General features: G+C 37.1%; 1 protein-coding gene across 1 annotated transcript; it reads left to right on the forward strand.

Moving 5' to 3' along the window:
* Positions 1 to 5975: 5975 nt before the first annotated feature.
* On the forward strand, positions 5976 to 16543 carry oxsr1a (oxidative stress responsive kinase 1a). Its single transcript, XM_079612320.1, has 18 exons — positions 5976 to 6547; positions 7371 to 7483; positions 8704 to 8812; positions 8938 to 9079; positions 9190 to 9245; positions 9654 to 9763; positions 9863 to 9964; positions 11399 to 11532; positions 11643 to 11691; positions 12274 to 12339; positions 12441 to 12563; positions 12664 to 12702; positions 12785 to 12898; positions 13022 to 13092; positions 14219 to 14271; positions 14405 to 14473; positions 14564 to 14628; positions 14725 to 16543. The coding sequence occupies exons 1-18, from the start codon at positions 6478 to 6480 to the stop codon at positions 14797 to 14799; spliced, it is 1560 nt and encodes a 519-aa protein (XP_079468446.1). The 5' UTR covers positions 5976 to 6477; the 3' UTR covers positions 14800 to 16543.
* The last annotated feature ends 44 nt before the right edge of the window (positions 16544 to 16587 follow it).

The following is a 16587-nucleotide window of genomic DNA, read 5'->3' on the forward strand; positions in this document are numbered from 1 at the left end:
TGTACTGTAATTGTGATTGAATAACAGCAAAGTCATGTTTTATTTTGATACAAAATCATTATAAATCACACATTAAAATGCTTTCATCAAAATGTTTAAAATATTAAATGCAAAAATGGAACACTACATAATAACTAATATTCATCAACTATTTTCTTTTTGCAATATATGCTTCTCTTGCTGCCAGATCACTTTTAATGCGCTCCCTGTGTCTTGCTGAGGTCTTAATTCCACTTTGTATACATTCATTCATTTATCCTTATACAACCTTCTAAGATAGGGCTGGAGCCTATCCCAATTTCTTAGGCCAGAGGCAGGGGAAAGCACCCTGGACAGATGGCCAGTCCACCACAGGGCTCTCTTACACTCTTGAATTAATGAATGAAGGAATGAATGAGGCATTTATATAGCGCTTTCATATGTACTACTGTACACCCAAAGCACTTTATAATCATATCAGGGGATTTCTCCTCAACCACCACCAGTGTGCAGCGTCCACTTGGAGGATGCGACGGCAGCCACAGTACACCGGCGCCAGTGCGCTCACCACACACCAGCTATAGTGAAGAGAGGAGAGAGTGATAGAGCCAATTCAATGGATGGGGATTATTAGGAGGCCATGATAGGTAAGGGCTAATGGCTGGAATGTGGACAGGGCACTGGGGTTACACCCCTACTCTTTACGAGAAGTGCCATGGGATTTTTAATGAACACAGAGAGTCTTGTCCCGGTTGGTATACTGGGGTGTCCGCTCTTATGGGGTTGCCTTGGCTCTTGTGCCTCCTGACAGATAGACATGTGCTGAGTCCCAGACCCTCTTGCTCTCCCTGAACCATTGGTCCACAGCTGGAACTTCTGAAGGCTCTTCTGACCAGGGAAACAGGAGCGGTTGGAAACCGAATACTCACTGGAATGGTGTGAGACCAGGGGTAGGTTGTCGAAGAGTGTTCTGTGCGTACTCGGACCAAGTAATGTAACGACTCCTGCTGTGTTGAATGTGGCAATATGACTTCAGGAAGTGGCCAATCTCCTGTATCTTCCGTTCTCTTTGTCCATTGGATTGTGGATGGTAACCTGAAGACAGACTCACTGGCACACCTAGGAGCTGGAAAAACTCCTTCCCCACCCTGGAAATTAATTGTGGGCCTCTGTCGGACACAATGTCTTCAGGTAAGATGAAGTTTTCTGAACATGTGTTAGAATAGTGGCTGTTGGGAGGTTTTTCATTGGAATAAGACGGCAAGCTTTGGATAACCTGTCGACTGCCACAAGACTGCGCCCAAGTAGCAGTGCTTCGCCTGTGCTTCGCCCTAATATAGTCCCAAGTCAATATCTGCCTAGAAAATCGCCTAGTCTTAATCTGCATCGCTATTTGTACTCGTTGTGAATACGCAGGCAGCAAGAAGTAATTAGGTGTTTTTTTAATTATCATTCATTATGCTAAGCTTAGCTAGCGGCGACCCTGCCAAACTAAAACAATGCATGCACTGAGACAAAAATGCATTTGCCCACCTATCTAAATGTAGGAAAGACGGTGAATAAGCCCTATTTCAGTGTTTGTGTTTCGGTGGAGTGTTCCTTTAACATAGTATCAGCACTATATGCAAAGTGATGCACATTTTGTTTTTGACCACTGAAAATAAGTACAATTTAACAATTTATTCTTGGGGCCATGAGATCCCCATATTGCTGGAATTAAGGGCCATAAAAATGAAGATACCTAAAAAAAAGTTTTTAAAAAAACAAAATCTAAAAGGACATTAAGATATCCTTAAGACTTGAGTTACAGGTAAACTTGAAACGACTTTTTCCCATTTTTTAACTGTCATCGTGGCAACAAAGACTACTAAAGTCCAGATATTTAACTAATAGATCTATCTCGGTGTACAAATAAAATAATGATGCTGCCGTCTTTCTAAAGTCATTTTTAACCTTCTATAATTTGGCTCAGGTGAATTTTTTAAGTTTGACCCCCTTCCACAAAACTCAATAAATATTAGTCCATGACATTTAATATTTTGTCTTTCTTCATTATTTATGTATGTCTTTCTTCAGAAAAACGAACAAAATAAAAAAATTTAGCTGGGAAGGTGTCTGAAATTTGGTTTATTTGGCATGGAATGACCCAATTGCAAAATTATGAAGATACTGGATTTTTTTTTTTGGAGACAAAAACAATTATTTTAAGATGGTTTTGAATAAGGTGTTTGAAACAACATACACAACCAGAGAAACACACATTTAATAGGACATTTGAAACCTTAACCCATATTGAGATATTACATATTACACACACTAATCATTGTGACAACTAGCACCAATCTCCTATATTAGACAAAAATAAAGCAGTCAGAAGCCAGCTGAACAGCTCAGCACCGTCGTTAGACCCGACTTCACAGGGAATATTGCATTTAAAAAACAGTTTAATAAAATAAACATGCAATTTATTGGTAACAAATACTAATTCATCCACCAAGCAAGTTCTACAGCTAGGCTATGTTTAGCAGAATGGTCATCAAAAAACACACAGACACAGTGGCACAGTAGCGTAAAGAGGTCGTCAGGGTATTTTACAAAGGCTTCGAACACAGCTCAGCCTATCAGATTTGAAGAAACTTTTGTTTTAATTAAAAATAAACGTGTTTTTTTTTTCACTAAGAAGTCTCCGAATGCTTGCAATGGTTAGAACAATGATTAGGTCCACCTGAGTCATCAGACCATCAATCTTTTGATGCAGTCCAACATATGTTTCATCTTGGTGGCATTCATTTAGACAGGGTGTGGTTGAAGTATGCTATGTGTGCAACATTGTTAAACTGAAATTACTTTTGTTTCTTGACAATACATCTAAACAGTATGTGGACGGCCTGCTGATTGAAAGCTCTACCAAAAACATTGACTCCTACTAATATAATATCTATAGTCTTCACTCTAAAAAATGCTGGGTTGTTTCAACCCAATTTTGGGTCAAATATGGACAAACCCAGCCATTGGGTTAATTTTTTTAATTACATTTTTAACCCAACGTTTGGGTTTGTCCATATTTGACCCAAAATTGGGTTGAAATAACCCAGCATTTTTTAGAGTGTATATCTGTAAAGTAGTATTTGTAAGTGATGTGCTGGAAAGCAGTACAGAGAACACAGACATTCATAACAACTTCTTTACATGCTTACACTGAGAACATAAGCAAAACGATTGTGTTTTGTTTCCATGTCAGTGTTGCTGGAAATGTATTATTTGAATTCTTAAATGGATAGTTCACCCAAAAAATTTAAATTATGTCATCATTTACTCACCCTCAAGTTGTTCCAAACCTGTATGAATTTATTTCTTCTGCTGAACACAAAAGAAGTTATTTTGGAGAATGTCAATAACCAAACAGTTAATGGGCCCCTTTCCATAGTGGTTTTCCCCCTTACTATTGAAGTCAATGGGGCCCATCAACTGTTTGTTTACCTATATCTTCAAAAACATCTTCTTCTGTGTTGAGTAGAAGAAAGACATTCATACGGGTTTGTGAGTAAATGATGACACGGTTTTCATTTTTGGGTGAACCATCCCTTTAATGAGCTGATAAGTTATAACGTTGAAAGTCAAACTTATACTTCCTGTTTTACATTTCCATTTAGCACATCCAAAGGGTCAGAATCTGCAAACATTTAAAGGAAGTTTGCACCATTAGGCACTTTGCAGCTGACAGAAGCATGTGAATGCTGTTGAATATCCTTATGCGTTTTATTTTGTATAGTGTTACTAGAAGTTTTCACATAAAGTCATACATTATCTGTTGTTCTGCTTTCTTTAATCACAAGCTGCTGTACCACAAATAAAAGAAGCAAGCGAATTTAATAGACATTTTAATCTTGAAAATTACACATGGTCACTTGTGGACATTTAAATTTTAGGCGGGTGCACCCGACTTTGCATTTCTTCTTCATGCAAAGTCTTACTATCCTGTCTGCAGCATTTGAAAGTCTTCAGGTATTTTTGGTCTCTTTTTGGTAATGCTACAGTATGGATATTGTTGTCCATAATGTTGGACCTGTTCCTGGAGCTGGGATTTCCACTGTCTGCTTGCATACTGAATGTCTTGAATTTAGACATTATACTTAAACATGTTGATTTCCAGTAGTCTCTTGCTTGAGAAAGTAGGTCTTCCCCTATACTGACTCTTTTAAATGTGGGTGTAACAGTTTAAATGAACCTGGAAAGCCCCAAAATTTTGACATTTTGTCCCTTGAATACATGGGTTATTGTTAATAATGCTTAAAGGGATAGTTCTGATTTACTCAAGTCATCTGTATATGACATTCTTCTTTCAGATGAATACAATCGGAGTTATATTTAAATGCCCTGGCTCTTCCATGCTTTATAATGGCAATGAATGGCCGAATGTTTTGAAGTCCATAAAAGTGCATCTGTCCATCATAAAAGTGAATCTATCCATCATAAAAGTGCATCTATCCATCATAATAGTGCATCTATCCATCATAAAAGTGCATCTATCCATCATAAAAGTGCATCTATCCATCATAAAAGTGCATCTGTCCATCATAAAAGTGCTCCACACGGCTCCGGGCGTTAAAAAAAGGCCTTCTGAAGCGATGCCATGCGTTTAAAAAAAATATCCATATTTAACACGTTACAAACTGTTATATCTAACTTCTGCTAACTGTCGTATACGCGTTCACGAGAGACTGGTGTTCCAGCGTATGATGTAGTACACTCCGGTGAGAATAGGCTAGTTCTTGCGAGAACCAAGTTAGTTTTACGACAGGTGTTTCGTTATCCTCTGCGCTTCCGCGTCCGTCAAGGAACTTACGCTACGCCTGCGTCATACATCATATGCTGGAATGCCAGTCTCACGTGAACCCGTGTACAACAGTTAGCGGAAGTTAGACATTTGTAACGTGTTAAATATGGATATTTTTCTTACACAAACGCATCGCTTCACTTCAGAAGGCCTTCATTAACCCCCCTGAGCCGTGTGGAGGACTTTTATGATAGATAGATAGATAGATAGATAGATAGATAGATAGATAGATAGATAGATAGATAGATAGATAGATAGATAGATAGATAGATAGATAGATAGATAGATAGATAGATGGATAGATGGATAGATGGATGGATGGATGGATGGATGGATGGATGCATGTATGTTTATGGACTTCAAAACAGAAACAGCCATTCACGGCCATTATAAAGCTTGTAGTGCCAGGATTTTTTTTAAATATAACTCCGATTGTATTCGTCTGAACAAAGAATGTCATATAGGATGACTTGATAGTGAGTAAATCATGGGCTAATTTAAATTTTTCGGTGAACTATCCCTTTCAGTTAGCTTTAACATGTTCATAGTCAAAAGTTTTGTAAATTTCACAATGCACGCCATAGTCATGTATGTAAATTAAAAATGATAAACTATAAATACAACTGTTACACAACAATAAATTATTATTTATGATTTCCTTCTGAAGTTGTCTTTTAGAGTCTGAATGATGGGAACACTGAACACTGATTAATGTTGTCACTATACAGGATGGCACATCACATTTTCTAATAGTATCTGTTATAACTATTCAACCCATTTGAGTTATTAAATATTTCATATATTACATATTGACAGTGACACATGGGTGGTTTCTCCAGCAGCTATGCACAATTACAAGACCCCTGCTGGCCAAACCGTCACCAAATATTATTAGAGGAGAAAAACAAATGGATTTACATGCATTATATATTACTGTATTATTTATGTAACAAAATATAAAACAAAACATATATAAATGCATTACATAATGTTTGGTGCATATAGAATAATAATAACATTAATACATAAAAATAAATTAACAAATAACTTATAGCCTACTCTTCAGTGGAGCATTTAAAATATCAGATAGTTCCCACGGGAAGTTGATAATTTATTAATTTGTTCATTCATCAATAGAAATGATACAGAAAAATAGTTTAATGTGAATAAGTCCAGTAGGTGGCAGTGTAGCTGCGCTTCAATGTGGCTTCAAACCTGCTCGTCAGGCTAACGCCTAATAAAATTTAAATTCCTATTAAAATTACGAATATTTTTTACAGTGCAGTAAAGTAAAAATAGTTACATAGTAGAAAGCTTTAATGTATGTCATGTAAAATTCAACAGTAGAACAATTCATTTTCTACTATGGACTGTAGTTTTCTGCTATTCTCCCCTGTGACTCTGCGTCATGACCGTTAGGTGGCGTAACGTGGCATAATTTTGGTCGCCTCCAAGATTTTGACACGAGGAAGAGCGTTTTCCGCCCAAGGCGGGGTCACCGTCTCTGTTGGCAAAGTTTGGCTGCAGAGACTGAGAGCGGTCGGCAAGATCAACACAAGTCCACCGAGTATACATCCCGAATCGTCCGTTTTCTATCGCTTGCAGCCGCGTGAGCGTAACGTTACAGTGTCGCGTGCGGCTGACGTGATCTGACTGCAGTCATGTCCGAGGACCCGAGCTCTCAACCTTGGTCTATCGACAAGGATGACTATGAGCTACAGGAGGTGATCGGTGAGCTAACCCATCACACATCAGCATCTCTAGATCAAATGAATGGTAGAATAAAGGAGAGTAAGACATATGTGCTAAGATCTTTTGGGCCCAGATGGTCTGTGTTATTTCAGATCTCCATCAGTAATTGAGTCATCGCGCCTGGAAGATGTTCAGTCTGTGTTAGCCATGCTAACTAGCCACCCGACATGCCAGCGGATTGTAATGCTTGCGGACAATGGCTGATTTACTGATTGATTTGAGGATTTCAACGTGATATATGATATGACATGGAGTGCTTGCTGCTGGTTAAATAAACATTACAATTGTTGACAACTTGCTTGCTGGCTAGTTTGGTGTCAAACTGATTCATATAACGTTTATGTTTTCTAGATGAAAGTTTGACGTATTACGGGGACACTTTAACTTAACGTTACTAGTTAACTTCTGATCACATAGCCAGAGCTGATTTTCTTGTCCTTGGACGTTTATTTTATTTTTTTCTGCTCCCTTTGGCTGAGGAAGTTTTCATTAAGCAGAATGATAAAGACATGAGAATTAATTGTTTATATAGAAGTTTAGAATATTCTGAAATGAAGACATTTAAAACATCAGATAATTTTTTTACATCATCTGTTTGAATTGGCATCAGGGCAGGGGCACAATTTAATAAACACCCCATTATATTGGTAAAAAAATTGAAATAGGTAATTTCATTTATGCAGTTAGGATACTATGACCATCTGTCATCTTCTCTAACATTTCGTTAATATGTTATTATATATAAATTGTTTAAGTCTTTTGGTTATATCACTAAATTTGCTATCTTTTTGCGGTTGTATAGGGAGTGGAGCAACAGCTGTGGTCCAGGCGGCATATTGCAAACCTAGGAAGGAGAAGGTGGCCATTAAACGCATCAATCTTGAGAAATGCCAGACCAGCATGGATGAGCTCCTGGTAATGTCTGCTTACTGCTCATAAAATAAGACAAACAGTGTTTGATTAGGATGAAGTCTCAGTTTAAACTGGTTATTTATGGATGGTAGTTTAGTTGTCCCGCTCGCTTTAGAAGCATGTGGATTGGACTAAAATCAATCTTTCCCACGATTACAGCATGTTAGGTTTTCAAGTTATCTGATAAAAATATAGCCTGTATGTATATATGAAGACTTCAGATGCAAAAGCCTCTAAGTGCCATCTGAAATTTTCTTCAAAAATTAGCATTTTTATCATGCTTGTGTATTTAAGTTCAGTAATTTCACTTTAATCACAGTTAATAGGTAATTTTCATTGCCATTAAAGTGAAATAACTGAACATAAACATACAAGCTTGATAAAAATTATCATTCTAGAAGAATATTTCAGATGGCACTTAGAAGCTTTTGCATCTGAAGTCTTCATATATATATATATATATATATATATTATATATATACATACACACAGTATAGGCTAGATATATATATATACACACAGCCCACTGTAATTTCTTGAAAAATAATATGTGAACATCAAAACATGCAAACTAAATTTTATTTTGAAATCGTGATGAACAGTTTGCATATTTAGAAACATTGATATATTCTGTTGTTTTGGCATATGTTTACGCATGTAAATGTTATCAGTTCATGTGGAGCAGCATTTGCTGTGAACAGAGCCTCTCTGAGACGCACGTACCATACACATGTAAATAAAGCGCATATTAAACCCTCGGGGCATATACTATATGCTTTTGTGAATTCACAATTATCTGCAAGCACATGACTGTCAGTTTTAGAAAAACTACGCAAAGTACATCTGCTTCTGGGTCTGTTCTGTTCACCTCGGTTAATGATTCAGGGTCACGCTCATGATGTAACCTGGGTCATGTGCAAGGGAACCACATGTCTGTCAATCAGAGGAGGATTAAACTGGCACAGACACAAGGAAAGACTTTTCTGGTTTGTGATTAAATTATCAAAGTTAGAATGTCCTATGAGACGGGACTATTTACCAAATGTCTGGGTTCTTTTTTTCCTTTAAGTTGCATAAAACTCATCAATGGCCTTGAAGTAATTTGAGGTTGTAGTTGAGCAGTCAGGAACAATGGGACCGTTTGTTTGCAGATACGTACCATTAAATATAGATTTCAACAGTTCTGCTTCCTAATTTTTTTTTTCCCTCCTTTTATTTTTTAGAAAGAGATCCAGGCAATGAGCCAGTGCCATCACCCAAATATTGTGTCTTATTACACCTCCTTTGTGGTCAAGGATGAGCTTTGGCTGGTCATGAAGTTGCTCAGTGGCGGTGAGTTAGTTAATTGTTTAAATGCATGTCTTGAATAAATAAAGACAAAAATAAAGTTATGAATTGGTCTTTTAAAAATAAAGTACTGCATAATACAGTATCCTTCCACTTGCGTCTGTTTACAGGCTCAGTTCTGGATTTTATTAAGTACATCATTTCTAAAGGGGAGCACAAATCGGGTGTCATGGATGAGTCCAGCATTGCCACCATACTAAAAGAGGTGCTAGAAGGTCTCGATTATCTGCACAAAAATGGTCAGATTCACAGGTAAATGTATATGCCATGGTTTGGTTATATAACTTTGTTATGTGTGCTTTCCATTCTTAATTTTGTTGAGTCATCAAGCTGCACACTGATCCATAATTATCTCTGTGCAGAGATGTGAAGGCTGGAAATATTCTTTTAGGAGAGGACGGCTCTGTTCAAATTGCAGGTGGAGTTTCACTCTCAATACATAATTTTTTTCTTCCAACGATTATTGACAATTGCGTAGCTTAAAAGTAAGAGTTAAGTATAATATACATTGTTTGGGGGGATTTTGAAGGATTGCTGAATATTCTTATTTTAATATGCTGTTAGATTGCCTTCATAGTGTTTATTTACTCACAGAATGTTATACTTGGTGGGGAAAAAGTGGTTTATTTATTCATTAAGCAAACAGAAAAAGGCGAGATATTATTCGATCGGCCTGTCAAAGTCTGTAAGTGGCCTCTAGATGCTCTTTTCCTGGACTAGAAAGGTTCAGACTTGATCAGAGGTGGTGCTTGGCCTGAAATAACATAATGCAATGATCTTGGATCAGATGATTGATAGTTTTGTTGTCTTTTTGTTGTCTGTGAAGACTTTGGTGTCAGTGCCTTTTTAGCAACTGGTGGAGACATGACTAGAAACAAAGTGAGGAAGACATTTGTAGGAACTCCATGCTGGATGGCCCCTGAGGTGATGGAGCAGGTTAGTGTTTTCCCGGCTGTTCCTACTTTGCCTTTCATATATTTTGGAAACTGAATGGCTTTGTAATGAGATAATTAAAATGTGTTCGCTCCCTCGCAGGTTAGGGGTTATGATTTCAAAGCTGATATCTGGAGTTTCGGGATCACAGCTATTGAGTTGGCAACTGGGGCTGCGCCATATCACAAATATCCTCCAATGAAGGTGAGCAGCAAGTCACTGTTTGTGTTCAGTTAATGGAGAATCTGCAATGAAATCTGCCAATAGAGTGCTGCAGAAATGAGTCGGCATTTTAGACTTCCAAAAAGAGTTGTAAGCTTAGTGATGATGACTTTAAAGTAGCGCTGTCAGTTAACGCGTTATTAACGGCGTTAACGCAAACCCATTTTAACGGCGTCAATTTTTTTACTCGCGAGATTAACGCCTAGCAAACTTTGTCGTTTTTTTCACATGCTTTTGCAACAACTAGTAATGTTATTAAAACTACAACACCACAGCGGATCTAGCTAGACCAGAAACAAAACAACAGGCACGCCGCACACACTTGTTTGGGCTTGCGATGCGAACCGGCCATAGAGTGGACGAGAAGCGCAGCGCCGAGCCACGTCTAGGACAACTCGTATCGCACATCGGACGCGCGCTTTCTCAGTTTATGGCCAGCAATAAAAACGCAGAATGGCGCCGCCGGTGTGTGTACACTCATAGAGAATGTGTTCGAATTTTAAATGCGAGGCGCTGCGCTTCTCGTCCGGTGTGCGACTCCCTTTACCGTTACGTTTTGAGTGGATGAATGATGAGCGCGAGACGACGAAATGGATGCCAATAAGATTCTGAATGTAAAGTTTACTTTTAAAAAGTTGCCAAATGGTTCTATTGACAAGACCAAAGTGATCTCTGTGTTGTGTTGTTGTGAACTGAGCTATCATCGCAGCACGTCCAGTCTGAAATACCACTCGATGGTCAAGCACACACGCAGCTGATGCGTTTCTACGCCCACTCGTCAATATCAGTAACGTTACCTCGTCAGTATTTCTTTCACCCTTTTATTGATGGACAGTGTTACATTGTGTGAGAGATTATTTGCTCCAAGTGAGAATGTTAGTGTGAAATTGAACACAGTATGTTGTTTTCAATAAAAAACATTTGCACAAAGCAAGCCGATCCACTTTTCCATGTTGATAAGAGCATTAAAATGAGAAAAAAATAATGGAACAAAAAGAAATCAAGAGACATTTAGAATAGATAAAAATGTGCGATTAATCGCGAGTTAACTATGACATTAATGCAATTAATCGCGATCAAATATTTTAATCGTTTGACAGCCCTACTTTAAAGTCATGCTAGTCGGTTATAGTTTACTTTAGCGTGTTCGTTCTGACAATTGTATTTAGGCTTCAAAATTAATTTGTGAAGATTAGCTTGATGATCAACTTGGAAGATACACATTTTTGTCAGGGAACTAGGGTAATGCTAACTTATCAATGGCCTACAGTAAAACATCATCTCTGCACTACTCTATAGCAACAATCATTCAAGTCATTCAGCCTATGGTTGCTTAATGTTTTTGTCTATACTTTTTCCACAGTAATGAGTTGTCTTGGTCCGTCTTGATTTCTTTCCCACTTGTTTTTGGTTTAGGTTCTCATGCTAACTCTGCAGAATGACCCTCCGTGTCTAGAGACTGGAGTTACAGATAAAGAAATGGTTAAAAAATATGGTAAATCCTTTCGGAAGATGATCTCCTTGTGCCTCCAGAAGGATCCAGAAAAACGGTAGTGCATTTATTTCCCAAAGTTCAAAAATTATGTGTTCTATTTTGGCATTATGGTCAGAAAAACTTAAGTTTTTGGTCTTATTATTAAAATTCAGCTTTCTTCAACAGGCCTACAGCTGCTGAACTTTTAAAACACAAGTTCTTCACAAAAGCCAAGGTAAGATACTGTAACCCTAAGTTGCAAATTTACAAAGAATGACTGAGTAGTTACGTTTTACTTTCCCATGGTACTGGTAATCTAAGTTCACAAATGTGTATTCCATTTTACGTAATTGTTACTTCCAGCGGGTCAGTTATTATTTATATTGGCTACAGTCATTGTCGCCTTAATGTACTCAAATCACTGGTCCAGCATGGCTGGTTTACTGTAACAAATACTCAGGATTAGAGTTTCTAAAGGCCATTTCCTGCTCATGGGATACATGCCATATTGTAACAAATACAGTGCTGCCTCAGCAGACTTTCTTTCCTAGCGGCTCAGTGGCAGTAAACAGGGCGGCCTGTACGGCACTGCAGTGCTGCATTACAACCCACAGAGGATGCTGTCTCCGCAGATTGTCTCAAATGTTTTTTTTTTTTTTTTTTTTTTTTTTTTTACAATAGTGGACCTTAAGATCAGTTTTATTTAGCAAATGAAGCATCTAAAATTATTTATAATAATAATTATGTGAATGGTTATAATTATAACATATTTTTTTTCTAATATATATTTATAATTTTCCCCACAATTCCTTCACAGAACAACGAATACTTGAATGAAAAATTGCTGGAGAGGGCACCAACAATAGGAGAGAGATCAAGGAAGGTGGGTGACAAATTTACTGACTAAAAATGTACGAATATGATGTATAAATAATGAATTGAGAATAGAAGTTGTGCATTAAGCAGTTTTGTGCATGTAAATAGGTGCGGAGGGTTCCGGGTTCCAGCGGTCGGCTCCATAAGACTGAGGATGGAGAGTGGGAATGGAGTGATGATGAGCTGGATATGGAGAGTGAGGAAGGGAAGGCAGCAGTGGCCGCTTTACGGGTAGATGCTTGTCTGCTACACTGCTACCTAATGGCTGTTTTAATCTAGTCTGTGGATTTGGATAAAGCATGTTTTAAGTCTTTGAATTGTCTTTTCTTAGTCACCCAGAGTAAAGGAGGAGGCTGTGCAAAATGCAGAGGTGAGAGTTCGCTTCTGCTGCTTACTTTCTGAATTACTCCAGAACCATTCTCATGAAAATCTTGTTTCTGCTTCTTTCAAAGATCTTTCCAGCGGATCCATTAAGCTTCCTGCAGCCAGTCGCTGCAGGACAGTCAGAAGTGCTACGTGTTGCAAATGACACTGCCACAATATCAGTGTCCTCTCCAGGCTCCCAGGTGAGCTTTACTGTACTAAGTTCCCTCTGTGACAGTAGTATCCGCAGTAAGCTTGACCTAACATGTGCTCCTGGTTTATAATTTAGTTCGAATTTTTTAGATACTGAAATTGTATCCCTACAGGCTGTTGGCGCACCTACTATGACAGGGCAGGACTCAGCCAAAATCCCCATCAGCCTGGTCCTAAGATTAAGGTATTTTTACATTATAGTGACTTACTGATGATGACTATCAATGGATCATCAGCAGGTTAGAGGTAACCATTACGTTTGGAGGCAGTTAGTAAAGTTGTTCCACAGGGTTGTGTTGGCACACTCATTCTTTTTTTTACATCATATAAAAATACAAGCAGTTATACCAGTAACTTTATAGTAAGATGTTTGGATGAAACTGCTATAATTGCTTTTATAAAATTACAATACAAATATTTCAGTTTATCACTCAGAAATAGAAAGGTTTTTAGAGCGTTGGTGCTGAGTTTTAAGGCAAGTGCCTTGCAGTGTTAAGTAAAACTATTACAAATATTTTTTGTTTAATCGAAATAAAACTGAAATAATATACAAAAATAATATTATATGAATAATTATAGCTTTACTTTAAGAACAAATCATACTAATGTTACTTTGGCTACTAAATGAAATAAAATGTAATTAGTACTAAAATGACAAAAAATTACTAAAACTTAAGATAAAATAAAAAAATGGTCATTTCCAGGTCTGGATGTATGGAAAAATATTTGTTTTCCAGACTAATGCTCCTATTCAGTTTTCTAAAAATATGAAATTAAGAATTTCTAAAAATAAATAAATGCATCATACAAGCAGAGTGTTTTCATGTCAAAGTTTAGTGATTGTCCAATACAATTAAATTATTTCAAAGCGCACATTTTCATTATGCGAAACTATTCGTCTTTACAATAAGCGAGTCTCTTTTGAACGAATGTGCTTGTGCTACTCATACCATGCAACATCAAATCACATTTACAGTATCAAACCGATGTGTCAGAGGTGAGGTTTCAAAGCGTTTAATGTTTCTTATCATATAAGTGCATTTTATCACCTTGAGAAAACCAACGGATTTTTTTTTTAGAGGTGACTATTATATACCAAATATAATGCTGAAAATAATGTTGTAAAAGCCATTTAAGTTAAATATGGTCTGAACATTTTTGAAATGGACAATGTGTAGGAACCCTGAATTCAAAATATTTATAAACACTTTAATAGTAAATAAAATACTTGTGCTTTACAGTTCTAAAATAATTTCAAAATGCCTTCTTTAACTAGTTAACCTGAGTTTTTGCATTTTGTTTTGCAACAGGAATACAAAGAAAGAGCTAAACGATATCAGATTTGAGTTCATGCCGGGGAGAGGTTTGTGACGTTTACTGATCGCTTGACTGTGTCCATCTGCTTCCTCCTAATCTCTAATTTCACATAATTGACAAATTGTAATCTTGATCAAAAAGCTAGTGAAATGTGTCAAATTGAACTCCTCTCTATTCAGACACAGCTGATGGAGTGTCTCAAGAGCTTGTGTCTGCAGGACTAGTGGATGGAAGAGATTTAGTTATTGGTGAGTTTAATGAGTTAAAATTGCTGCTGACACTAAAAAATACAAAAGTTGAAAATAAGAAGTGTTTTTAATTTATGTATTTTTTTTTAGTTGCAGCAAATTTGCAGAAAATCGTTGATGATCCACAAACCAACAAAAATGTCACTTTCAAGCTGGTAAGCTACTCTATGTGATTCAGTGGTCAGTTCTGCTTGCTTTACTCATCGGAGTTGTTTTATATTTGCCACTGTGTTTATCTTTCTCCCGTTTAGGCATCGGGAGTGGACAGCTCTGAAATTCCAGATGACGTTAAACTCATGGGATTTGCTCAGCTGAGTATAAGTTAAAACATAGTATTACCAGCAACCAGGATAAAAAACACCAGACTTGTTTGCACAACAGTGCATTGTAAATGCTTTCATTGGCCTAAAGAAACCACTACTGCCAAAGAGACAGAAGGAATCTGACACCACATAGGATTAACAAATGTTGAATAGGACTGCATCCAAGTTCTTCACAGGAGCGCACCTCAGATGTTTACAGTATTCATCTATGTTTTGTTTTCTCGGTTGCTTTAAACATTTGCACATTCTGAACCAACTCCTAATACTGGTAGATGTCAAAAGAAGAATGCCTTACTTTCGATAGTACTACTGAATTTACAACTGTAGGTAGACAGTAGCTGTGGATCTCATCTGTGAAATGAATAAGTGACTGTGTGTGCATGCAGCTGTGTACCTCAATGGAGGCTTTAGGGCAGGATTGTCCTTTCGAAAGCATTTAAGGGTGCATGTTGGACCGCCTATAAAGTCAGCTGTTCAGTACACCCGTCTGCAATGTGGTCCGTCATTTGGGAGCGATAAACATTGTGTGGTTTTACACTTTAAACAGTAAACAGGGGAGCCACGTCACTCAGACACGATGCTTCTGTTACACCTGTGCACTGCACCTCACAGATACACATTTCAGCTGCTCGCTCTCTCACTATCGGGATACATTCCCATCGTTTTGCATGGGCTAATGCCAGACTGCATGAATGATTTTTGACTTAAGATATGCTGGTCATTTTGCGCTCATTTAACTTCGCTCTCCATGAAAACAAGGTGCAAGAGAGATGAGATAATGAGCTTTAAAAAAAAAAGAAAGAAAAAAAGTAGAATTTGAGTTTTTCATCAAATTGATCTATTTCTTAATATTCTGTTCTTTCAGAAAACAATATAAATTGTGCATTTGGCTTTATATTAGAAAAGGGTATATGTAATTTTGTGGATTGAGCATAATGTTACAAGTTTAATTTACATGCATATCTATTAAGTATAGTGGCAGCTGTTTGGATGGTGTTACAGAACTAGATTTTAAAAAAAATTGAAGGATATACCAGTGCTTGCAAGGCAGCAAATTAATAACATTATCATTTTGGGTGAAATCAATTCATCGATGGCATTAAAAATGTTCAATATTCTATTATTCAATCAGAGACTTTGAACAAAATTTGACATTTCTGAAACTATATATAAATCTAAATGCATAGCACACATGAAAATCAAAGTCGGAATGGAGTCTGTACATGGAACTGAATTGCAGTAATGTGTATAGAAAAATGACTTTCAATACATTGCTGGCCTTGCAAGCGCTGTTGATGAAGTGAAGCCTGGGACTGACCAGCAACAAACAAAAGAGAAGTGACTTTAATGCAGTCTAAGTGATATTGGCAATATAATTTGTGTCTGTAAATATTTAAGTCCATTACACTTGCTTATATCATTAGTCTCAGCTGTAGACTGATGTCCGATTCCATGTATATATAGGCAGAAAATGTGTTCACATTCAACTGTTTTTTTTTTAAAAATACCTTTTTGCTGAACTTTTACTCTGTTTATTATTATAATTATTATTTTTTACTGAGGTTCTACACTCCACCCAATTTAATTTTCAAATTTTTCCAGTTAATTTCTCTCCTCGGCTTCCAACAAACAGTTCATTTTAAGGTGGTTTTAAAACTGATTCGTTTTAGACATGGTCAGTGATTCATTTGCTGTCACTTTCTTACGTGTGTGTATGTGCAAATGACTGTTGATCTTTTTTTTCTTTTCTTTTTTTAAAGTATTTAGTGTGAATACAACAATGAATGTGGG

The sequence above is a fragment of the Phoxinus phoxinus genome, assembly GCF_949152265.1.
Source record: "Phoxinus phoxinus genome assembly, chromosome: 5".
Lineage (NCBI taxonomy): Eukaryota > Metazoa > Chordata > Actinopteri > Cypriniformes > Leuciscidae > Phoxinus > Phoxinus phoxinus.

Excerpts from the sequence above, each read along its gene's own strand:
- oxsr1a (XM_079612320.1), top strand. The coding sequence starts at position 6,478 with ATGTCCGAGGACCCGAGCTCTCAACCTTGGTCTATCGACAAGGATGAC. Across the intron at positions 11,533-11,642 it reads CAGAAGGATCCAGAAAAACG|GCCTACAGCTGCTGAACTTT; the intron begins GTAGTGCATTTA and ends TTTCTTCAACAG. Across the intron at positions 12,340-12,440 it reads TAGGAGAGAGATCAAGGAAG|GTGCGGAGGGTTCCGGGTTC; the intron begins GTGGGTGACAAA and ends GCATGTAAATAG.